We start from the raw sequence: 25309 nt of genomic DNA on the forward strand, positions 1-25309 counted from the left end.
CCTGCTAAGTTGCAGCGCTGTAACCCCCTCACCAGCGCTGCAACTTGCAAGTGTAGACAAGGCCTAAGGATGCCATAGGCTTTTCAACAACTTATGCCAACATATGTTTGGGATGGCGATGGAGAATGACAACAAAGAAGAATCCACATGACAGAATGCAGACATCAGTTTGCACAAAAAAGTCCCTGTGGGTTTGCAGGAGGACAATAGCAAGGAGAATGGCTCTGTCCAGCTCTTCTCCTTTTCCTAGCCACTCCCCTAAAATGATAGCGTCTCAAACATAGTGTTCACGTGGAGGTGCTTCTGCAGGATTGAGGGAGAATGAAACCATGATGTATTACCCCTTCCTCCTCTAACCGAATCTTGGCCATTCCCTCCACAGCAAAAAGAGAGATGACAACTAGGCCCCTCTGATTTCACTGAAGGGCAAAAGGAACACAGAACATTATGAGAAAACAATCTGGTTTTCATACACATGGCCATTTTTGCCATCCTTATTTAGATTCTTTTAAAAATACCTTCATTTTTGTCCAAGATCAAGAATTTTTCACCTGTACCTTAGTATGCGAGGGACTGTGTGTATGTATATATATAATTTTCCCCTCATAACTCCTACCAGGATACTTGTAAAAATAAATTGTTTTGTTCCAGAATTGTGCCATGCTTAAACGAAACATAGGACAGAACCAAAGGGCCTCTCTCTACCACTCTCACATGGATATGTCACATCAGAACTTTAAATTCCCATTTTCAGTCATATCTGCCACTGGTTTATTTACACCTGTTTACAAATACATACACCCATGTATCTTAAGTTACACATACCATATAATACTTTTATAAAAAGTGGTGTGAAAATTACTCACTACGATGATCTTTAAATAAAAAGATATGTAAAGTGCCAGATACAATCCTTTTAAAAACATATTCTAATTAAAACAAGAGCATTGCCCCATAGCTGCCGAAACCACACAAGCTGGAGGCTCTTGAGCACGTCCCCTAGTTCTTCAATTTCAAGCCTAAAGGCTTCAGAAACTGTGGCAAAGGCAGATTTTCCAGTGCCTCTGGGAATTGTTCAGGAGAAATGCTCCTGATTAAGACACGCATAGCCATGACGAACAGAGATGTAGGAGTTAAACCTGCCAGCCACTGGAATCTGTTCTCTCCCAAAAGGTCCTGCCAGGGCTGGTGATTGTCCAGCAGCTGCTGTTTCATTGAAAATTGGAGTTCCTGAGGCATGAAGAGGAAAAGGGAGTCTAGCAAGAGGAGCTTGGTGCACATGTTAACTGCTGGGGTCTGAGAAATCTGCTGGAGCAAGATGTCCAAAGGGGTATTCCCAGTGCAGTCACGTAAGCAGGGGGATGCCCCATGACCCAGCAATAGAAGCAAACATTCGGGTCTCAACAGTTCACAGGCCACATGCAAGACAGTTTTGCTGCCTTCCACGCGACTGCATCCCCTGCGGTCCAAGTAGTTGGCTCTCTCTCTCTCTGGAAAGCCTCTGATGGCTTTCAGTATTCTGAAGAGGATGTGGGTGCGGTTGTAGCGAACTGCCATGGCCAGGTGAGGAGCTGATGACTGGCAGCAGCTGAAGTTTTGGCTGGGTATGGCCAGGGCGCTCTCAGGAAACTTATTCAGTAGGTAGTGAGCATAAGGTTGGTGGTTGTGCACCAGGGCATAGAGAAGAGCCTCAGAGGGAGAATAGGTGCTCACCTTTCCACCTTCCTCCCAGTGAAAGGCCTCCATTGTTCTTATGTCCTCCAGAAGCCACACAGGCAGCAGGTCCCTCACTGCCTGGTAAAAGGCGAAGGAGGATTTCTTACATTGCTTTTGGGACTGGGAATTGTGGCTGCTGTAGCTATTCAGCCATTTGACCTTCCAAGGCATCGCTGAGCTTGGGTTTCAGGAGGGGCTCGTCCCCACTTCGTTGTCAAAATACCTCATTAGGTCCAAGACCTATGGAAACACTTCCCCAAAAAAAAAAAAAAAAAATGTGATTTAATGATTAGTAGTGAGTCAGTCATTCCCCACCCCCAGTGAACCTGATGGCAGTACAGTAACACACACCTCTCCCCAGCAAAGCCCTGTTCTTTTTTTTTTTTCCCCCTTTTCCAATTCTGGTTGTGCTTTTAATCACAGTTCATTTCTAACTTTTATGTGAAGGGCAGGGCTGATTCAGATTTATCAGTTCAGCAAACTGAACTACCAATCTGGTTCAAACTGAAATGTTCTTTCCCAAGGTCACAGAGGTCTCCTCACAGTTGCTGTCCTGTTTAAACTGCCTTGAGGCAATCTTCAAGCTGGTAGGGTCTGTGTCTAATGATTCACTTTGGCATCCAAGAGGCTAAGACAGTACCTTTCCTTGTAAGCAAGGCTAATGTTTTGCCACCCTGAGAAAGATACTAAGTGGAAAGAACTGTGCTGGGATTGCTCTAGCTTTGTACATTTTTGACTCAGGAGGGCACATATTTTCAATAATATACAAAATGCTAGAGATGCACTAACCCCCTCGCCTTTGTCTGAATTATAGGCAAACAAAGCAAGGGCAAGATAGGAAGTCTAGAGTTGGAATCACAAGCAAACAAATCCACTTTAACAAGAAATGCAATATGCTGATAAATCTGACAAACATTTCAGCCCATCACAGGCTAATATAAATTAAAATTTTATAAAGTCTCCATCTCCCTAACTCACTGTCCGTAACCCAACTCCTAGGCCCTGTTTCCAAATCTCCCTCTACTCACCCCCATAACCCAGCTCCCTGTTCCCCATCCCCCGCTCCCCTCTCCTAACTCAGCTCCCTATGCCCCATCCCCAAATCTCCCCCCACTGATCCCCCTCACCCAGCTCCCTGTGCCCCATCTCCAAATCTTTCCCCCTCATCCCCCGCCACTCACCCCCATAACCTGGCTCCCTATTTCCCATCTCCAAATCTCCCTCATTCACCCCCTGTAACCCAGTTCCCTGTCCCCAAATCTCCCCCTACTCACCCAGCTCCCTGTGTCCCATCCCCAAATCTCCCCCTACTCACCCCTGTAACCCAGCTCCCTGTTCCCCATCTTCAAATCACTCCCCAAACTCAGCTCCCTGTGCCCCATCCCCAAATCTCCCCCACTGCCCCCAGTCACCCTGTGTCCCATCCCCAAATCTCACCCAGCTCCCTGTGCCTCGTTCCCAAACCTTCCCCCACTCACCCAGCTCCGATACCCTCCCCTCCCCAGGGTGCCTGTGTCTGTTCCCCCGTCTCCTCTCTCCGCTCCTGTCCCGCCCCCGGCCTCCCTCCCAGCCGAGCCCCTTCTCCTGCCCCGTCCCTCCAGCTCCCTCCCGAGTCTCCCATCTCCCTGCAGCCTCCCCGGACTCTCGTGCCCGGCACCCCCCGGCCGAGCCCAGCGCTCTCCGCAGGGGATACCGGTAGCGGGGCATGGCGCGCAGGGGGCGGCGCAGCGAGCCCAGGCAGCCACAGCCTGGCGGGGGGGAGCCGTGGCTCGGCGCTCACCTCTGGCTGCGCGCAGGGCAGCGGCGCCCTCCCGGGGGCGGGGAGGCTTCTCTCGGCACCCCCTCTGCAGCTTGGCCGGGCCGCTGCCGAGCCCCGGCTTCCAGGCGCTGCTGCGGCTTCAATGAATGAGCGGAGGCGGCGCTTCGCGGGAGCCCCCTGAACAGCGGCCGCTCCCGGGGCCAGCTCCCCCTGGGACTCGCGCTCCCCCCCACTTGGCTCTGGCCGCGCCGGGTCCCCGCCGCCTCTGCCTGGCTCTAAGGCTGGAGGGACGGCGGGCGGCAGCTGCAGCAGCCAAACCTCCGCTACCGCCTCAGGGCTCTTTTATCCCCCCCACGCCAGCCGGCTGAAGGTCAGTCAGGACCGGGGAACTGTCCAGCTCCCTCTGATTGGTGGCAACCGGGTCCCCCAGCTGCCCATTGGCTGCCCCGGGAGGATGGGGCCCTGCACCATTGTTTGCGTCAGGGCAGGCAAAGTTCCAAGAAACTTGTCGGGCGGCTTTTTGTCCGGCGAGGGGTGGGAAGCGGGAGGGCTCGTTCGAGGGCCGGGCCGGGTGTCTGTCTCGTCCAGAGAGAGCGCAGCTGAGCTGGGCCAGCAAAAGCCCTCCCCCGCCCTCTCCCCTCCGTAACTCTTTCTTGCGAGGTTTGGGACTGGCGAGCGCAAGGGGGCAGGGCAGGGCTGGGTCTCTGCAGGGATGTCTGGACCCCCCTCTTCTCGCTCTGACATAATCGGGTTTGCTCTTTAAAGTACTCACGTGGTGAGTTAGGGGGAGGAAAGCGCCTATGAATCCATCCCCTTGCAGGGGCACGAGAGGGTCCCCAAAAGGGGACGGAGGAAATAGCTGAATGTGCCCTCCCTCCCGGCTGCAACCTCCCAAGGGCATGATCCTGTGAGGCAGGCAGTGCACCAAGGGGCAGGACCACTGGTTAGAAAGGAAATAGCATAGAGCCCAGAGTTGCTCCAGGCAGGAAGTTGGGCAGGTGGCCTAGAGAGGAGGCAAGCCAACAGCATAAGGATGTCAGGAGTACAGAGAGGGGAAGGATCAGCCATGGGAGGAGGCAGGGAGATCTGCTCACTGGGGAGAAAGAGGAAACCCTTACTTTGGTTTCCATCAAGAGCATTGTCTTGAAGCTTGGAAACTCCCTTGCTGCTTATTTCTTTCCCCATGAGAAGTCAAAAAGGCTCTGTTTGACAGCTAGTTGCTGGGGCAATGTTATAAACAAAGGCTGAGGCAGAGCACTTTTGGTGGGGACCCAGCAGGAGCAAGAGAGGAACTCAAACAAAGAGAAATATTTCTAAAGAAAATGTTTATCTGTGCTTTCCAGGAGAGGTCAGCAGCAGCTATTGCTCACAGCAGCCAGACAGCACAGCCTAGGATTGGCACTATACTATTCATGTGATATAATTCACTCCCAGCTTCTAGACACAGTTTAACCCAGGGGTCTCAAACTCAAATGACCATGAGGCCCACATGAGGACTAGTACATTGGCCCGAGGGCTGCATTACTGACACCTCCCGCCCCCACTGCCCTCGGTCCTGCCCCCACTCCACCCCTGCCATGAGGCCCTGGCTCTTCCCACCCCTTCCCTGCTCCCATTCTAACCCCTTCCCTGAAATCTCCACCCCCTCCCTGCCCCCAGGCGGGGCAGGAGGGGCTTGGGGTGTGGCAGGGGCTCAGGGCAGGGAGTTGGGGTGTGGGGTGCAGGAGGGATGAGCAGGGCCACCTGGGGGGGGGCAAGTGGGGCAATTTGCCCCAGGCCCCGCAGGGGCCCCCATGAGAGTTTTTTGGGGCCCGTGGAGTGGGGTCCTTCACAAGCTCTGGGGGCCCCAGAAAACTATCACGGGGCCCGGGACCCTGGAGCTGCTTCCGCTCCGGTCTTCGGCGGCGGGAAGTCCTTCTACTCCGGGACCCACTGCCGAAGTGCCGGGTCTTCAGCGGCAATTTAGTGGCGGGGGCCCCAGGTCCCCTGAATTCTCTGGGCGGCCCTGGAGATGAGGGGTGTGGCAGGAGGTCAGGGTGGAGGAGGGGTGCAGCAGGGGGCTCAGGGCAGTGGGTTGGGGTGTGGGGTGCAGGAGGGGCGAGGGGTGCGGCAGGGGTCAGGGCAGGGGATCAGAGTGCAGCAGGGGTGCGGCACGGGGCTCAGGGCAGGGAGTTGGGGTGTGGGGTGCAGGAGGGGTGAAGGGTGTGGCAGGGGGTTCAGGGCAGGGGGTTGGGTGCAGGGTGCATCAGGCAGCTCAGGGAAGGGGGTTTGGGTGCGGCAGGATGTTCAGGGCAGGGGGTAGGGTGCAGGGTGTGGCAGGCTGCTCAGGGAAAGGGCTTGGGGTGCCAGCCAGGGATTAGGGGCAGGGGGTAGGGTGCAGGGTGTGGCAGGCAGCTCAGGGAAGGGGCTTGGGGTGCAGCCAGGGATTCAGGGCAGGGGGTTGGGTGCAGGGTGCAGCAGGTGGCTCAGGGAAGGGGTAGGAGTGCAGGATGCAGCAGGGGGCTCAGTGCAGGGTACGGCAGGGGGTTGGGGTGTGGCAGGGGGCTCAGGGCAGTGGGTTGGGGTGCAGGAGGGGTGTGGCAGGAGGTTGGGGTGCGGCAAGGGGCTCAGGGCAGGAGGTTCGACTGCAGGAGGGATTCGGGGGGCAGGCTGTGGCCCGGAGCACAATGGGGGCAGGGCAGGCTCCCTGCCGACCTGCCCTTCCCCCACGCCGCTCCGCTCTGGGAAGCAGCTGGAATGTGGGGGAGCAAGGGCATAGGGGTATGTGTTGCTGTTGCTTCAGGCACCGCCCCCAGCATCTCCCATTGGCTGGGAATGGGCAACCGCGGCCAATGGGAGCTGCTGGGGTTGGTGCCTGAAGCAACATCAAAACACACCCCTTCGCCTATCTTCCCCTACGTTCTTTCCGCTTCTTGGAGCGGCACAGGGGCAGAGCAGGCAGCCTGCCCAGCCCCCGGTTCGCGCCGGGTCAGAGCCGCTTTAGGTAAACGCTGAGGGAGGGCGCAGGGGCCGTGAGGACCCCACGGGCGTTTGAGACCCCTGGTTTAACCAAAGGAACAGGAAATCTCAAAGCCCCACCCAGTGACAGCAGACTGCCAAATAACAGCTACCATAATTATTTGTACTAATAGCACTTAGAGACTCAGCCAGGATCAGGGCTCATTGTGCTAGGCGCTGCACCTATATATAGCAAGAGACCATCCCTACCCTGAAGAGCTTACATTTAAATGTTTATTAGAGAATATTTAAATAAAGATGATACACAGAGTTTGATGCGTCAGTTATTAGTCATCGGGGGTAACATACAGAGTATAGGGGACGTTGGTATTTGGTTATTGGTTAGCATATAATATATACAGTCTGTAATGTCCCCAATGCGGGGTGTACGGTGGGTGGGGTCAAGATACAGTAGGGGAGCAGTGAGGGTACATCGCTCATATAATGGGTTACACATAGCCATGATTAGAGTAGGCGGGCCGGGCAATGAGGACAGGATGACCCTCACGTGGTGGAATCCAAGTCGGTGGGTTCAGGACTTAGGGGATATAGTTTAGTAGGGGGGTTTTAAGGGTTTCTCCCTCCCCCCTGTGGGTGCATGAAACCACGACAGCTCACTCCTGGTATTGGCGGTGGCCGGTGATGTGTTCAATGTAAATGTCCCTAGATCACCGGGTAGTATCCGAGACCATCAGACGTCTCATGAGTCGCGCATAGCGACAGCCCACCCCACAGGCCCTAAGTACACGTCCGTTACAGGGGTCCCAGGCGCCTAGCGCCCCGACGATCAGGGCGTCAGTACCTATATAGACAAGACAGCCAGGGGAAGTATCATTATATAGATGGGAAATTGGCAGCCAGAGAGATTAATGATTTGTCCCTGAGCCAGGAACTCTTTCTAAACCACTGAACTTAAAACTCCTGTGTCCCAGTCCAGCGTTTTAACCACAGAAGCCTCTCTGCAAGCTATTTCCCTCACCAAATTTTTTTATTTTGGTTACACTGGGTATTTTTATACTATCTTTGCAGCTCCAGTTTGACTAATGTATAAGATTCCAGCAGGTATAGGCTTAAACAAAAATCCCACATCTAGACATCCTGGAGCTGTAAGGGCTTTTGGGTAAGGATCCAAGCTTTGCTGCGACGTGGGCCCAGGTCTGGTCTCCATTATGGAGTTCGATAAATGCTCAGTGGCCAATGTCCTATCCACTTGAATGCAAGGACTATTATAAAGCATATACTGTCAGGCAATATTCAAAACTGAAGTATGCAAAGGGTTTATTTTCCCCTAGAAACCAATGTTAAACTTTAACAATGTTCAACATGGTCATTTATAATGGTCAATTTCATGGTGTTGTTTTTAGTTATATAGAATGCCATCTCCTTAATTCAATCACTGGTTAATGTGATCCCCCATTCAGTTGGATCATAACCTCAGGAACCGACTCATTTATATTAAAAGAATAACACATCTCTCCAACCTTTATTTGGATCAATTTCAATCACTTTACGCAGGTTTTATTAAATCAATGGCTATAGAAAATTGCCATTTAACAACGAGCCAAAATTCTGAATGAGACTGAAGAAAAAAAGTATCCCAAGGAAGGCACATGGTAATAAAAGGTTACCATAACTAAGGCCAGGTCTACGCTATAAATTGACTTGGGTATAGCTAAATCACTCCAGGGTGTGAAAAATCCACATCCCCAACTGACACAGTTATACTAGCCTAACTCCGAGCATAGGCAGCACTTTGTCAATGGGAGAGCTTTTCTCATTGACCAAGCTATCGTCTCTCACAGAGGCAGATTAACTACACTGACAGATGAAGCTCTCCCATTGGGACAATAGTGTCTTCACTGAAGTGCTACAGTGACGCAGCTGCTCTGGTGCAGCTGCGCAGCGTTTTAAATATAGACCTGCCCTAAGAGCTGTAAAAAGCGATAAAGAGTCCTGTGGCACCTTATAGACTAAAAGACGTATTGAAGCATAAGCTTTTGTGGGTGAATACCCACTTCGCCAGACGCATGTCTTCATCACACATAAGAGTTGTGTTATTCCAATTTAGTTACACTGATGCTATAATCACTGTCATGTGCTATGGAACCTTAGATAAGCACCAAATGATCATATATATAACAAGATCAGCTACTTAATTCAAAGTGATAAAAACAGGCTAGACTGAAATAATAAGGCAGTGTATGTGTGTGTAAAATATATATTTAACAAATTAACGATATCATGGTTTGTCACTACAGCTGGGCAAACTATTTGCAATAAACAAATTTGTTTGGCAAACTTAGCTTTCTTTCCTGTCTGAGCATGATCAACCAACACAGTGCAATTTATAATAATATGTTCATTATTCAAAGTAATTGGACAAATACTTTATGCAAACAGATAGCCTATGGATTGCTTACAAACTGTTCTCGCTGAGGCTTCAGGTATTCAACAGTCTCAATTCAATATTTCAGCTGTGTGACTGGACACCAAAGTCACATGGTATTGTTTCTTTTCCCCACCTGAGTGGATGGTTTGACCTTTATAAAGCATTCCAGATTCTGCTCAAAATATATTTGTTTTTATTACAAAGCAAATTTTGTTCAGTCACAAAATATATCTCTTGCCCATGGGCTCAAATTTGCTTTCCACAAACAAAACTTTTGTGAAAAAATGAGTAAAATGGGATGGGAACATGGTACCCCCTGTTCATGGGAGCTGGAAGGACTGCAAAAGTGGAGGAGGGGAGGAAGCAACCAAAAGGGGCGAAACCTGAGTGGCATTATGATCCCATGTGTCAGTTTGCAACACTACTCACTCAGATTTGGCCCAGCCCCCCTTCAGTCATGACAGAGGGTCGACTGGGCCAAATTTCAGTGAGTTGCATTATGTCCTGGTACATGGAGTAGCAACACCACTCACTCACATTCACTCAGATTTGGCCTAATCACCCTCCGTCACGCCAGCAGGGATGGGGCTACATTGTTATGCCACCCAGCTCCAATCAGGGGCCAGAGGAAGGGCTGGACCCCCTGTTGCACCCCTTCCAAGTTCAAGTTCTCAAAAGTGAGGGGGCATGGATCCCTTTGTTTAAAAAAATGGGGAAATGGCCCTTTGCCCCCTCCCCTCCAGCACTCATGCCCTAGTTGTCAGTATGTTGTACACCAGAGCCACTTACAACATTGTGGCAACAACAGGGATAGAACTCAGATTGTCCTGCTTCAAGAGCAGAGGCAGTTTGCCTGATTGCAATATAGGGCTTATGACACACAGTTGATCAGTTCTGATTCCATCTAGCAGAGGGAAGTGATACACATTTACATTAGGCAACTCATAATATATATAATTTCAAAATTGCTCAAAATAAAGGATGTAGGTTTAGCTATTTTTAAATAGTTATCATTTTGATCCTGAGCTTTTGTTCAAATTAATCAGTGACTGAATTAATAGGATTGAATTGAAATGTAAGTGCAATGTAATTAGCAGGAAATGTATATATACGAAATTGAATACAAGTTGTGAAAGATACTGTGTGCCTCCTGAGATGCCAGGAAATGCAATGGATCCAATATGATCCCAAGAGTATGAATAAGCTTAGCAGAATTCAATTTTGTAATCATTTTGGCAGATAATATCATTTATTTTTAAACATTTAAAATTTTCATCTATTTAGATTTCCATAGTTGTACCAGATCATGAGTTTTAAGCATTTTTTCAATTTTCACAGTTACGAGAAATTGTCTGTAGTGAGTGCTAGACAATGATTGTTTAATCACAGCAGATGCTGAGATTCAAAAAGTTTTATAATGATTAAAACGCAGATTGTTAACATCACATGTTAAAATATATAAAATAAATAGCCTTAAATCAAATTCTAATAAGTTCTCAAGCAGCAGTTTTCTTACTTTGCCAATCTGTACATTTTGACTATCATTAATGGAAATGTTTTCATTGATTTGTGTGTGTACAGTGAAACTGATATTTACCAGCATTTACTGATAAAAATCTAATCCTTTCAAGTCTAACTATGAACCATATTGGGTAACTGCTGAATATATGCTTCCAGTACAAGGCATCTCACTTCTGTATATCTCCCTCCCTTTGAATAGCTGTACTTTTGTTCATTTTCTCTCAGATATATTAGCTTGCGTTTTTGTATTGGAAATCTGAGGACATTATCTCCTACCCAACATTTCTAACCTCTCTAGCTCCCATTTTATTATATATCTATGTTACAGTGTTGTTAGCATACTGTGCACCTCACATACATCTTGGAACTGACATACTATGGGCAGAGAAGCCCCAGCAAAATCAAGTGAGTTTTGATTTCAATGTTGCTCTCCTAACTGCACAGTAGTTCAGAATATGGACAATAAAAGGAGCAGTTGTTTTTGGGAAGCTTATGTTGCTCATATGGTTTAGGGGAAGGGCATACAGAATGTAATTATCTGTTTCTGCCTGCATTTCAGTCTAGTTTAATAAACTGAAAGCCATGAAGAAATGGGATGTTACATCACAAACTTGTTAATACTTCCTCAGGTGTACAGTACATCTATTTAATGTGGGGAAAGAGCTGGAAACACCTACAATTTATATAGTAACAAATAGAACCAGTGCTTCCCAGGCTATGACCTCTCTGGCAGCCTGAGAAGGACAGAGAAATCCCATCTGCCATCAGCAACCGCACTAGCCAAATAAGGAATGGCATTAACAGGCTCCAAGAGGACAGGGAAATCTTATCAAATTCTCCTGGACTGCAACACAGAGAAACTTGAGGTCAAATGAGCAGAGCAAAAGCAGGAAGCACCCCATAATCGTCCTTCCAGGGTAAGGAGGGATAATAATTCCACAAGAGCAACAATAATGCTGGTAACCAAATATGAAGCCCAAGTCCCAGCCCTGCCGTCCAACTAAATGATGTAACTTAGCTTGGAGGAGCCCCCTGTGGCATGGGATCCCGGGTGATTGCCCTGCTTGCCACCCCCTAATGCCAGCCCTGCACTTGCAACCCCCTAAACCCATCCTGTGACCCCCGGGGGTTGCGACTGGCAGGTTGAGAAACACTAATCTAGAGAAACAAGAAATGGGAGAGGCCAAATTTTAATAATCGTCTCACTTAATGCCAGTTTAGGGATGTGACTAAGGTTGCCAGGTGTCTGGTTTTTGACTGGAAAATCCAGTTTTAAGGAGATCTGTAGTCTCAGGTCAGAAATATTGACTGAACACCAAAAAGCTGGTTACTGCAATTTTCCAAGGTTATAACTTGGGCAGGGCAAGAGGGGCAGTTGCCCCAAGTGCAGAGCTGGCAAGGGAGCGCAAAAATGGGTGGCACAGGATTGGGCCCAGTGGCCTCAGCCAGAGCCCAGGGCAGGGCAGCTGGACAGGAGTGGGGAGCATGGGAAGGGGGCACTTTTGGTTCCGCTTTTCCCCGGTCCCCAAAGCGGGGCTTGCTTGGCTGCTGCTGTGGGCCTGGAGGAGCAACCACTGGGGTAAGAGAGTGGGGCCTGGCCCCTTGCTTTCCACTGTTCAGGGGAGGATCCCTGGGTGGAGCTGAGTGGCCCAGACAATTTTGACCATAGCTGTAGTGCAGGGGTGCCAGAACAGGGTGGGCCAGGGAGCCTTGGCCCCATCACTTTTTACCTGCCTTAAGGTTGGCAGGTGGGAGGCACTGGGTCATCAACCCTCGCCAGCACCTGCTCAGCTGGGGCCACCTACCTGCATCTCATAGGCAGGCAGGTTCTGCATCAGGCTGCAGCTCCCAGCCCTGGCTCTGTGGGCAGCAGGTGAGTAGTCCACAACCGCCCTAGACTATTTATTCCAGTGCTTAACCACCCTGACAGTTAGGAAGTTTTTCCTAATGTCCAATCTAAACAGCCCTTGCTGCAATTTAAGCCCATTGCTTCTTGTCCTATCCTCAGAGGTTAAAAAAAACAATTGTTCTCCCTCCTCCTTGTAACCTTTTATGTACTTGAAAACTGTTATCATGTCCCCTCTCAGTCTTCTCTTCTCCAGACTAAACAACAGTAATTTTTTCTAGCTTCCCTTATCGGGCGTGCTTTCTAGACCTTTAATCATTTTGGTTGCACTTCTCTTGACTCTCTCCAATTTGTCCACATCCTTCCTGAAATGTGACACCCAGAACTGGACACAATATTAGCCATAAGCTGGGAAGTGTATGATCACATCCTCACATTCCAAACTAGTCATATTAAAATAAGGCAATCTGGGACTGTTAGGAAGGTGATTCGATCTATCACCTCCAGAGAAGGGAAAGAGCCTAGAAATTTAGTTTGATAGATTTCTGTCTGGTAACCTTTACGCAGTACTCCTTCCTATGCAGTCATTTCCCATTTTGTATGTGTGCAACTGATTGTTCCTTCCTAAGTGAAGTACTTTGCATTTGTCCTTATTGAATTTCATCCTATTTACTTCAGACCATTTCTCCAGTTTGTCCAGATCATTTTGAATTTTAATCTTATCCTCCAAACCACTTGCAACCCCTCCCAGCTTGGTATCATCCACAAACCTTATTAGTGTACTCTGTATGCCATTATCTAAATAATTGATGAAGATATTGAACAGAACTGGACCCAGATCTGATCCCTGTGGGTCCCAACTCATTACGTCCTTCCAGCTTGACTGTGAACCACAGATAACTAATCTCTGGGAACAATCCTCCTACCAGTTTTGTACCCACCTTATAGTAGTTCCATCTAGGTTGCATTTCCCTTGTTTGTTTATGAGAAAGTCATGCGAGACAGTATCAAAAGCTTTACTAAAGTCAAGATATACCATCTATCACTTCCCCCCATCCACAAGGCTTGTTACTCTGTCAAAGAAAGCTATCAGGTTGGTTTTACATGATTTCTTCTTGACTTAATCCATGCTGACTGTTACCTATCACCTTATTATCTTCTAAATGTATGTAAATTGATAGCTTAATTATTTGCTCCATTATCTTTCTAGATACAGAAGTTAAGATGACTAGTTTGTAATTCCCCGGTTTGTCCTTATTTCACTTTTTATAGATTGGCACTATATTTGCCCTTTTCAAGTCTTCTGGAATCTTTCCCATCTTCCATGACTTTTGAAAGATAATCGCTAATAGCTCAGATATCTCCTCATTCAGCTCCTTGAATATTGTAGGATGCATTCCATCAGGCCCTGGTGACTTGAAGACATCTAATTGGTCTAAGTAGTTTTTAACTTGTTCTTTCCTTATTTTAGCCTCTTCTGATCCTACTTCATTTTCACTGACATTCACTATGTTATTCATCCACGCACCAACAACCTTGGTGAAAACCGAAACAAAGAAGTCATTAATCACCTCTGCCATTTCCATGTTCTCTGTTATTATTTCCCCCACTCATTGAGTAATGGGCCTACCCTATCCTTGGTCTTCCTCTTGCTTCTAATGTATTTGTAGAATGTTTTCTTGTTACCCTTTATGTCTCTAGCTAGTTTGATCTCGTTTTGTGCCTTGGCCTTTCTAATTTTGTCCCTACATACTTATGTTATTTGTTTATATTGATCCTTTGTAATTTGACCTAGTTTCCACTTTTTGTAGAACTCTTTTTTATTTTTAGATCATTGAAGATCTCCTGGTTAAGCCAGGGTGGTCTCTTGCAATACTTCTTGTTAGGATATAGATTTTCAGGCCTGTCTGCAAAGACCTATACTTTAAGAATGTAGGTGTATTCTTATCACTTAGCTAGTTATAGAGGTATAAAAGAGAGAATCAAAATCACTGTCTGTGTAATGGCCTTCTCTTACTGTGACAGGCTAAGGCCTTCAGCTAAGATGTAGTTAGGCAGCCATAAGCTGGGAAGTGTATGATCACATCCTCACATTCCAAACTAGTCACATTGAAATAAGGTGCTATTGGGCTATTAGGAATACAATCCTGTCCTGATATTCCTATCACCTCCAGAGAAAGGGAAGAGCCTAGAAGATGTAAAAGGAAACTTAGTTTGATAGCATCCTGTGTCGCAAGAACTCACTTATCAATAGACACAGCTGGAGAACCCTTATGTCTGTATAGATGTAGTTGTGAAATCCTTACTTCTGTATTGTTTTGTATGTTTATTTGCATGGTCTCTGTCTGGTTCTGTGATTGTTTCTGTCTGCTGTATAATTAATTTTGCTAGGTGTAAACTAATTAAGGTGGTGGGATATAATTGGTTAGCTAATCATGTTACAATACGTTAGGATTGGTTAGGTAAATTTTAGTAGAATGATTGGTTAAGGTATAGCTGAAAATATTACTATATAAATTAGGGGCAAACAAGAAGTAAATTGGAATTAGAAAAATTAGGGGCAAACAGGAAGTAAGTTGGAATTAGAAAAATAAGGAACAGGAACTTGAATTTAAGCTTGCTGGAAGTTCACTCCAATAAACATAGAATTGTTTGCACCTTCGGGTATTGTTGCTCTCTGTTCATGGGAGAAGGACAAGGGCAAGGTGAGAGTGAAGGAATAAGCTCTCTAACACTTCCTATCTTTCCTGTGAAGTGGGATAGTTTGCTCTTGTGCCCTTAATAATGTCTCTTTGAAAAACTGCCAAATGTCTTCAATTGTTTTTCCCCTTAGACTTGCTTCCCATGAGACCTTACCTACCAGCTCCCTGAGTTTTCTAGTCTGTCTTCTTGAAATCCATTTTCTTTATTGTGCTGTTCTCCCTCCTACCATTCCTTAGAATCATGATCTCTACCATTTCATGAACACTTTCATCCAAGCTGCCTTCCACTTTCAGGTTCTCAACCAGTTCCTCCCTATTTGTCACAATCAAATCTAGAACAGTCTCTCCCCTAGTAGCTTTCTCCACCTTCTGAAATAAAAAATTGTCTCCAATACATTCCTAGAACGTATGGGATAATGTGTGCCCTGCTATGTTATTTTCCCAACAGATGTCTGAGTAATTGAAATCCCACATCACCAAGTCCTGTGCTTTGGATGATTTTGTTAGTTGTTTGAAAAAAGCCTCACCCACCTCTTCTTCCTGGTTAGGTGATCTGTAATAGATCCTACTATGACATCACCCTTGTTTTTTACCTCTTTTATCTTTACCCAGAGACTGTCAACATGTCTGCTTCCCACTTGTATCTCAACCTCAATGCAAGCATATACATCTTTGCTAAACAAGGCAATAACTCCTCCTTTTTTCTCCTGCCTGTCCTTCCTGAGCAAGCTGTACCTTTTTATACCAATATTCCAGTCATGCGTATTATCCCACCAGATTTCTGTGATGCCAACTATGTCATTGTTGTGTTTATTTACTGTATTTCATCAGTTTAATCTGCAGCAAGGGAGAGTTAGGTTAGATATTAGGGAAAACTTTCTAACTATAAGGAGAGTTAAGCACTGGAATAGGTAACCATAGGAGGTTGTGGAATCCCCTTCTGTGAACGTTTTTAAGAACAGGTTAGATAAACACCTGTCAGGGATGGTTTAGGTTTACTTGGTCCCAGAGGTGACATGTGGTGGGGGCATGCAGGGTCACATGCCCCCCAGATTTGTTAGTTGGCTTGTACTGAACATGCTCACATGGACTAAGCATGTGCAGTAACAGGGGTGCTGGAACCATTTTTATGGTGGAGGTGCTGAGAGCCATTGAACCCAACTAAACCCTGTATATAACGGAAACCACCCCCAGCACCCCTAGTTCCAGCACCTATGTGCGGTAACATCTACTGAAGCCACTGCTCTCACTCTGCCCCCTCCCCCACTACCAGCAGTTATGGGTTGTCTCTGCTTGGTCCTGCGGTGGGGCAGAACTAGATGACCTTTTGTGGTGCCTTCTAGCCCGACACTATGATTCTATTTTAGTAACGTGGTCTTCTTTTCCATGCCTTAGGAGATAGCATTATTAAAAACAAGCAAAATAATCACAGTTAACTATGACAGTTTTAATGTTAAACGAACAAAAATAAAAGCAAAACAAACGCAAATAAACAACGGTCACCTCAGTTACAATCTCTTTTCTGTGTCTGTACATGGAGAGCTTTTAGCAGAGATGACCCCCTTGAGAGAAGGTGTATCTCGGAGATAAGTCAACACCAAAGTATATTATTTTCAAAATCAGTAGTGAGTCCTGTCGCAGTGTATTATAGATAACTTAAACAGTCTGTAGATGGACAAAGGCATCTTGTTTAAGGGTAGGTGTGTCCTGTTTGGTTTATTATGGATAACCTAACCATTTATAAATGGGAAAAGGTAAGCAACCTTAACTAAGTCTTACGAAACCAAAGAGAAAATATTAAAATTACATTACTTAAAACAAGCTATTCAAGGAGCTGTCTTGAAACGGGCAAATTAATGAATATTAATATTCAAATTAAATCTGCTAATCTGTTTTTCAAGATTAGTGTATGTCTTCTCTCCAGGAATACGTAGTCCGAACTATTGTGGTGTTGCGAAGTGGTTATTGTCTTAAATTACAATAGCACTTAAAGATCTCATTACATTTTTGACAAGAAAAATTGAAATTAGACTGTGCTTTGGCCAACTTCCTCTCACCCAGAATGGTGACGTCTTGGTGATAGCAGTATGCGGCAGAAGTAGTGCTGGAAGGTTGCTTCTTGATGGTGTAGGGTGGCTCATCTGTTTTCTTTATGCAGTTTGCTTGCTTGAAAGAGATGAGATGCACAGGCCCAGGCAAGATCAGACTGTTAAGATAGGACTGCCTTTGAAGTTGGGAAATAGGAGCAAAGTGTGCTGCTTGCTTAATTCGGAGATGTTTATACTCTTCGTTCTTGGTTTCACTCGTGGTGCAAGACACACCTCTGTTAGGCCTTGTCTAGGTTTAACTATTAACTGCTTACCCTTTCAGGGTATGCCTACCCAGCCGGCGGGATTGAGCCTCCTAGCCAGGGGTGACAGAGTTGGGCTAGCGGGGATCATGCTAGTGCTCTAGAAATAGCTGTACAGACAGCACTTTGAAGCCCAACCCCCTCCCTAGCCTTCAGCGCCCAAGCTCCAGTCCGAGACACAACTTTAAAGCACTGTCCACACAGCTACTTTTAGAGTGCTTGCCCTGCTAGCCTGAGTCTATTGATCTGGGTTGTGTAGATATACTCCCCTTGGCTTAAGACCTTCATGGGATGGTGGCATCTTCAGCTCAGGAATGAGCAATCTATTTCCATATTCCACAGGGTGGTGACTGTCTTTATTCTTGTGGAGGAAACTAACTCTCAGAACATCTTTAAAGTTTAGTGTTTTAACTCTTTCTTGTATTTAGTCCATTTTCCGAGAAATTCCTTTAGTTTTATTAGCATTTAATAAGAGTTGAAATTTGGTTTCAAGTAAGTCCAGTCCAAACAGCCTTATTTTTTATATGAAACCCTTTTAAGTTTAAAATAGTTTTTTTTTTAAGTGTACATGATTCTTAAAGAAGGTCTTTAGCTTAAATAGTCCTCAAAGAAGGCATTGATTTTTTTTTTACAGTTCTTGCAGAGGTGGCTCTTTTTAGCCAGAAAGTTGCTCAAGCATTGCCAGATAACTAATTAATGCCCATAAACACTCTATTCTTAAAGGCTTCTTATGTAAGTAAATAGGATATTAAATGACACATCACATGATCCATTGTCTACAGCCAAGCACTGAGGTACAACCGCATCTGCTCTAACCCTTCAGACAGAGACCAACACTGACAAAATCTCCACCAAGCTTTTTCAAAACTACAATACCCGCACGAGGAAATAAGGAAACAGATCAACAGAGCCAGACGTGTACCCAGAAGCCTCCTACTGCAAGACAAACCCAAGAAAGAAACCAACAGGACTCCACTGGCCATCACATACAGCCCCCAGCTAAAACCCCTCCAACGCATCATCAGGGATCTACAACCCATCCTGGACAATGATCCCACACTTTCACAGGTCTTGGGTGGCAGGCCAATCCTTGCCCACAGACAACCTGCCAACCTGAAACGTATTCTCACCAGCAACTGCACACCGTACCATAGTAACTCTAGCTCAGGAACCAATCCATGCAACAAACCTCGATGCCAACTCTGCCCACATATCTACACCAGCGACACCATCATAGGACCTAACCAGATCAGCCATACCATCACTGGTTCATTCACCTGCACGTCCACCAATGTAATATACGCCATCATATGCCAGCAATGCCCCTCTGCTATGTACATCGGCCAAACTGGACAGTCACTACGGAAAAGGATAAATGGACACAAATCAGATATCAGGAATGGCAATATACAAAAACCTGTAGGAGAGCACTTCAACCTCCCTGGCCACACTATAGCAGACCTTAAGGTGGCCATCCTGCAGCAAAAAAACTTCAGGACCAGACTTCAAAGAGAAACTGCTGAGCTTCAGTTCATCTGCAAATTTGACACCATCAGCTCTGGACTAAACAAAGACTGTGAATGGCTTGCCAATTACAGAACCAGTTTCTCCTCCCTTGGTTTTCACACCTCTACTGCTAGAACAGGGCCTCACCCTCCCTGACTGAACTAACCTCGTTATCTCTAGCTTGCTTGCTAGCATATATATACCTGCCCCTGGAAATTTCCACTACCTGCGTCTGACGAAGTGGGTATTCACCCACGAAAGCTCACGCTCCAAAACGTCTGTTAGTCTATAAGGTGCCACAGGATTCTCTGCTGCTTTTACAGATCCAGACTAACACGGCTACCCCTCTGATACTCTTTTCAAGATGGGAGAAGAATATCTTCACAGCCCTTAACAAGGGACAAGTGTCTGGCTCTTTGAGAAGGCGCTCCTGTTGGGTGTCTGCCTTTTAACCAAACAGTACTCAAGATTACAATCTACAGTAGCCTCTCCCGCAATTCATAATTAAAAACTCCCACTAAACACTCTGCACAAAACCCAAATCACAATAACTTATGTTCAAAACTCTAACATTACAAAAAGTAAATAATGTAAATTAATATAACAAAAAAGTTACGAAACTGCATTCCAGACTCTGCAATTGGACCTGGAGGTGAGAGAGACAGATTTATGGGCAAGGACGAGGTATTCTCCTTGAAGCTTCTTGTGCCTGTCACTTATTAGGAAAAAGCAGACATTTCCTGTTTCTGTAACTAGACTGAATACTTCATTTAATAAAACAAGCAACTAAAATCAAATATATAAACTCTCATTTTCCATGCACAATATTTATACAAGTATTCAAATTTAATGACAATGCAGGCAAGTTTAGAACAACTTAACACTATAGAATAAATTAAAATAATTTTATTAACCATTGTTGCATCACTATTGAGGATTATCATCAACATGCTATATTTATTCCAGGTGGCTTACAACTCTATATCACCTTCCATTCAAGGATCTCATGTCATTTTAGTTTTATTATTCCCAAAGCAGTGAGGTTGCTGAACCACTCCTTTAACAAAGAACAGGATTGCCACATCTAAAAGCCTGAGAGAAACCTAAATAAGCCCATAAGATGTAGCTCCTCTCTGAAGTGCTTCCAAGCCCCATTTTTGGTGCACATACCCAGGACTGGCTTTAGGGCAGATGACCCAGGTGCTGGGCTTGGGGGGGCACTATGCTCAGGGTGCTGTTTTTGTTGTTAGTGACAAAAGGGAAATTCAAATGTTTGAAGTAAAATGTTTCAGGTATTCTGTATGTGGATTCATTTTTCACTAATCTCCTAGAATGTTCTGGATCTTCGTAGAATCTCGTGAAAGCTTCCACACTTTCTGAGAACTACATTTTCCTCAAACCTCTTAGAATGTTTTTATCCATGCCCTCACAAGTGTATAAGGGGCAGGGCGTCTTCAGTCAGGCAGTGAGATATAAGAATGAAGTGAGAGCCCAGCTGCGATATTGTGAACCTTGTCTCATTGGGTAATTGTGAAAGTGTACGTGTGTTTTAAGACTTGAAGAGTGTGAGTAGTGACTAACAAAGGACATATTTAATGAGACACCAGAGATATCTATCAAACCCCTATCTACTCAACAGTATAAAATAAATACTTTTACTTCCTTTGCCATGCTTAACACGTAATGTGTGAGGACAGTTTTAATTTCTTGATGTTAGTACATTTTAGGTACTTTTAACAAACATCAAAAAGTTTCTATAAGCTTAGAGGAAACAAATTTTTGTGCTTATATATGGCATGAATAAATAGAGATTTACAGAGCCTAGTGTGCTAATTTATTGTCTTATATGACAGCGATAAATCATGCATGCAAATCATGCATCAAAGTTGTGAAATGGGTGACAAATGCAATTAAAAAAAAGGTATTAAAAAAGTTTAACAAATGGGGGTGGGCACTGAAGACACTCCTCACCTGGGGCACCATTTGGTCTAGGGCCAGTCCTGCATATACCCATCAGAAAAAGCTACAGGAAAATATCACATGCAGTGGGGATTGTCAACACTGTGCTTCCTGCTTGCCAGCTTTGGAGGGGAGGGGGGCAATTTTTCAGATTTAGCCATAACACTTCCTCTCAGCAGTGGTCCCACCTCACAGCCTCTTCTTTATTTTGGCCAGGTCTGTAGTCCAGTCCGTGTTAAGTCCTGAGTTCTGATACTTGTAATGAATGAACCATATTCATCCTTTGGGAAATACCACTCAATTCCTTGAAGTTACACTGGGGATTAATTGGGGCCAGTATGTCAAAAGGTATGCAAGAGTGTATTTGGCTCTTTAAAACAGAGCAAGGGGGTGTGTTGTTTTCCCTTTGAGTCTGTCTAGAAGTCAGCAGACAGGAGAGGGAGGGACTGGGGTGCTCCTGGGTTCTGTGTGCAAAGGTAGCCCTGAGTTTAAATACTTTAATTATAAATATTATACTGGACATATTAGGGAGACCAGACAGGATTGCATCTGGTTTGAACACTAAGCCTAAGGCGTGGCATAAAGATAGAAGAGAAACGGTCTGATGTAAGAATCATCTGTAGTCTCTAACTCAAGAAGTGAAGGGGGAAGTGAGCTTACTTCATTGCAGTTTGCCACACGCTACTATGTGTTAGCTTTAAACCAGACAAAAACCATGCTTGGCCCTGCTGTGCAAAAGACCCCAATAAACCCCTCATTGTCCCTATAGAATTCCCTATTCCACATTCAGCAGCTTTTTAACCTACAATTAAGTTTGCTCAGATGTGGTCTGCAACCATGGGTAATTGTTTGCTTCATCTGTTTGCTTAACAGGGTTAAACAAGTGTTAAAGTTTATCACAATGGCACAGCAATCTGGCCTTGGTGTAGGTAAAACATGGGACAGAGGGGTCAAATTCTACCTCTCCCATCCCTAAACACATTTCCAAACTACTTTGATTAGCTGACATTCAATGCTTCCTTTTGGGAAAGAGAAATTGTCCCTTGTAACAAAGGATCCATTGATAACACTGTTGGTGTCTTTTTCATCCTCCCCCACATGTGGTTAATAAATATCAGCAATATGAAAAGGTTAGAAAATGATGCAATGCTTTATAGTGTGGGACGAGGATGGTTCCCTAGTTGAAAATTGGTTTGAACATAGATCTAAGGAAGTTCACTGAGGATTCTTGAGTCCCTCAAGAATATAGGTATTGTTAATAAATGACTATGAATTAATGAATAAGGACAAACCAGGGAATTACAGACCAGTCAGCTTAAATTCATTACCTGGAAATATAATGACACAAATAATCAAACAGTCATTTTGTAAGTACCAAGAACAGTGGTGGGCAACCTGCGGGCTGCATGTGGCCCGTCAGGGTAATCTACTGGCAGGCCACAGGGATGTGCTGGCTGTCGCTTCCCGCTGCTCCCATTGGCCACGAATGGTGAACCACGGCCATCGGAAGCTGCAGGTAGCCATGCCAATGTAAACAAACTGGCAGCCTGCCAGTGGATTACCCTTATGGGCCACAGGTTGCCCACCACTGACTTGGAAGATAGCAAGGTGATAAATAAGTCATCATGGATTTGTCAAGAACAAATATCAAAGCAACCTAATATCCTTCTTTGACAGGTTAACAAGCCTTGTGGTTATGGGGAAAAGCAGTAGATGTGTTATCTCAACTACAGCAAGGCTTTTGATAACATCTTGCATGATCTTCTCCTAAGCAAACTAGGGAAATATAGATGAAACTACTATAAGGTGGGTGCCCAATTAGTTGGAAAAGCGTACTCAGAGAGTAGTTATCAATGGTTCACAATCAAGATGGAAGGGTGGGGCCCTGCAGGGATTTCTCTGTGGATGATTCCAAGCTGGGAGGGATTGCAAGGATTTGATAGCTGCTTTCAACTACCTGAAAGGGGGTTCCAAAGAGGATGGATCTAGACTGTTCTCAGTGGTACCTGATGACAGAACAAGGAGTAATGGTCTCAGTTGTGCATGGAGAGTTAAGGTGGATTATAGGAAAAATCATTTTCACTATCGAGGGTGTAAAGCACGAATGGGTACATAGGGAGGTGGTGGAATCTTCTTCCTTAGAGGTTTTTAAGGTCAGGCTTGACAAAGCCCCGGCTGGGATGATTTAGTTGGGGACTGGTCCTGCTTTGAGCAGGATGTGGGACTAGATGACCTCCTGAGGTCCCTTCCAACCCTGATATTCTATGCTTCTATGACTTTGAATGACAGGATTAGAATTCAAAATAATCTTGATAAACTGGAGAAAGGGTCTGAAATAAATAAGATTAATTCAGTAAGGACAAATGTGAAGTCCTACATTTAGGAAGATATCAATTGTACAGATAGAAAATGGGAAATGACTGCCTAGGAAGGTGCACTGAAGAAAAGGATTAAACTAAATATGAGTCAGCAATGGAATACTGTTGCAAAAAAATAGCAAACCTCATTCTGGGATGTCTTAGCAGGCATGTTATAAGCAAGATACAGGGAGTAACTCTTTCACTCTACTCAGCAGTGGTAAGGCCTCAATGAGTATTGTGTCCAATTCAGGGACCCACACTTTGGGAAAGATGGGGACAAACTGGTGAAAGTCCAGAGAAGAGCAACAAAAATGATTAACAGTCTAGAAAACATGACCTATGAGGACAGATTGAAAAAACTGGGTTTGTTTAGTCTGGAGAGGAGAAGATTTGGGGGAGGGGCAATGGTGACAGTCTTCAAGTATGTAAAAGGTTGCTATAAAGAGGAGGATGATAATTTTTTCTCCTTATCCACTAAAGGGACAGGACAAGATGTAATTATGGGACTTAGGTCTTGAACCCAGGCCTAGGAGTCCCTGATAGCTGCGGATCCTGACCTCCATGAAAAGGCCATTGAAACTTGGTGGGCTGAGAAGCTAGTAGGACTATAGCTTCAGTCAAGGCACCACTCGCAGAAACCCTGGCTGGAGGACTGCCTGGCTCCACTGACTGGTCCAACCTGCTATTTAAGGTAGAAAGAGGTACAGAAAGTTTGTCTGAGCAACAAGGTGATTCCCTGTTGTGCCTGCTTTCAGCACCTACCCCTGTTCGTGATTCCTTCTCCTGCCTGCCTTCGCTCCTGTTCCCACTGTGCTCCTGCTCTGTGCTTGATCCTTGCATCTCTGCTGGTTCCTGCCCTTTCACCTTGCCTCCAAATATCAGTAATCAGACCTGGCTCTGGCCTCCAACTTCTGACCCTGACTCTGGCTTGACCCTTGGCTCTCATATTTGGTATCTGACCTTCAGATTTGATTTCTGGTTCTGATAATTGATAGTTGACTCTGGAGCTGACTCTTGGCCTCATTCCCCAACCTGGATGCTTGCTTCACCCACTGGACATGACATCTGCCCTGACTGCTAAGGCAGATTGCCTACATCCCAGTCCATAACAGTAATGGGCCTAAATTGCAGCAGGGGAGATTTAGGTTAGATGTTAGGAAATATCATCTTAAGTGCCAGGGTAGTTAAGCACTGGAACAAGTTGCCTAGGGAGGCTTGGAATCTCTGTCACTGGAGGTTTTTAAGAGCATGTTAGACAAACACCTGTCAGGGGTGGATTAGATCCAGATAATACTTAAACCAGCCTCAATGCAGGGGCCTGAACTTGATGACAAACTCTGGTCCCTTCCAGTTCTGCATTTATATGATTCTGTGTTTTACTAGATTATATTTTTATCCGTTCACAGTGAGTACTCCTAAGCAATCATTAAACCAGCACCCAGACCTGACAGTGGAAAGACTCCCATTGACTTGGGTGGGCGTTGGATCAGGCTCCTGATGAAAAAGGAGCTCCCGTTCAGTATCCATGAGTACATTCAAATGAAGTCAAATAGTCTTTTAACTCTTTGCTTTCTGTCCTATCTTATGAGAAAAGCAAGGTCTGGCATTGTTTTATGTGATCAGTGCAGCTGAACTGTCTCCCATGCTATTTACTGCAGGGGGCTGACCTCTTCCTTTGCATAAGACCCATCTTAGCACAAGCTGCTGACACTGTAAGTAATGTGAGACTGACCTCACTAGTCATCCAGATCCACACCCTATTCAGGGAAACAGCAGCGAGTACTTGATGTCTGCAAATTCCAAAACAAGCAGGATCCTTATATCCCTATTTATAATGTGCTATAATTGTCTTGAATGAGAGCTGTGATTATCAGTAAGGGCAATACCATCATATTAGTCTTACCCAACACTGCTTATGCAGCATCACTCTAATGTAGAGACATAGTTGGGTGCATACATTACTGTATGAAACAAATGGGCACATACGTGAATCATATGAACTGTATGAGAGGACAGAGGTTTCCTATTTCCTGAGTAGTTTGTATTTGGCAAGGGTATATATACACTGGTCAACTAGAATAGGAATGAGCAAGTTGAGCCGGTTTAGGCAAAAGCATGAGGAAATGTTCTTTCAGCAGCAAGATTACTATAGTGTTGCTAGTCAAGTTGCTATAGTGTAGGGCAGGGATAGTCAATATTTTTTG

General features: G+C 45.4%; 1 protein-coding gene and 1 long non-coding RNA gene across 6 annotated transcripts in view; one reads left to right on the forward strand and one right to left on the reverse strand.

Annotated features, from left to right (window-relative positions):
- Positions 1-741: 741 nt before the first annotated feature.
- On the reverse strand, positions 742-4111 carry ANKRD9 (ankyrin repeat domain 9). Of its 2 annotated transcripts, none has more exons than XM_032777397.2 (2): positions 3497-4111; positions 742-1967 (listed from the first exon to the last, which is right to left on the reverse strand). In XM_032777397.2, the coding sequence occupies exon 2, from the start codon at positions 1885-1887 to the stop codon at positions 1000-1002; it is 888 nt and encodes a 295-aa protein (XP_032633288.1). In that variant the 5' UTR covers positions 1888-1967; positions 3497-4111; the 3' UTR covers positions 742-999. The 2 variants fall into 2 exon arrangements, with proteins under 2 accessions (XP_032633288.1, XP_074921793.1); XM_075065692.1 differs by lacking the exon at positions 3497-4111 and adding an exon at positions 3195-3251.
- LOC142046791 (uncharacterized) overlaps positions 3582-25309 on the forward strand; it is a 156234-nt gene continuing 134506 nt past the window's right edge. For 2 of the 4 annotated variants that reach the window (XR_012655839.1, XR_012655838.1), the window contains exons 1-2: positions 3582-3845; positions 23586-23806. This is a non-coding gene — a long non-coding RNA (uncharacterized LOC142046791). Of the gene's footprint in view, positions 3846-22453; positions 22552-23585; positions 23807-25309 lie in introns of those variants that run through there. The other 2 variants (XR_012655841.1, XR_012655840.1) reach the window with 2 other exon arrangements.

Source organism: Chelonoidis abingdonii, chromosome 4, assembly GCF_003597395.2.
Source record: "Chelonoidis abingdonii isolate Lonesome George chromosome 4, CheloAbing_2.0, whole genome shotgun sequence".
Taxonomy (NCBI): Eukaryota; Metazoa; Chordata; order Testudines; family Testudinidae; genus Chelonoidis; species Chelonoidis abingdonii.

Excerpts from the sequence above, each read along its gene's own strand:
- ANKRD9 (XM_032777397.2), bottom strand. The coding sequence starts at position 1,887 with ATGCCTTGGAAGGTCAAATGGCTGAATAGCTACAGCAGCCACAATTCC.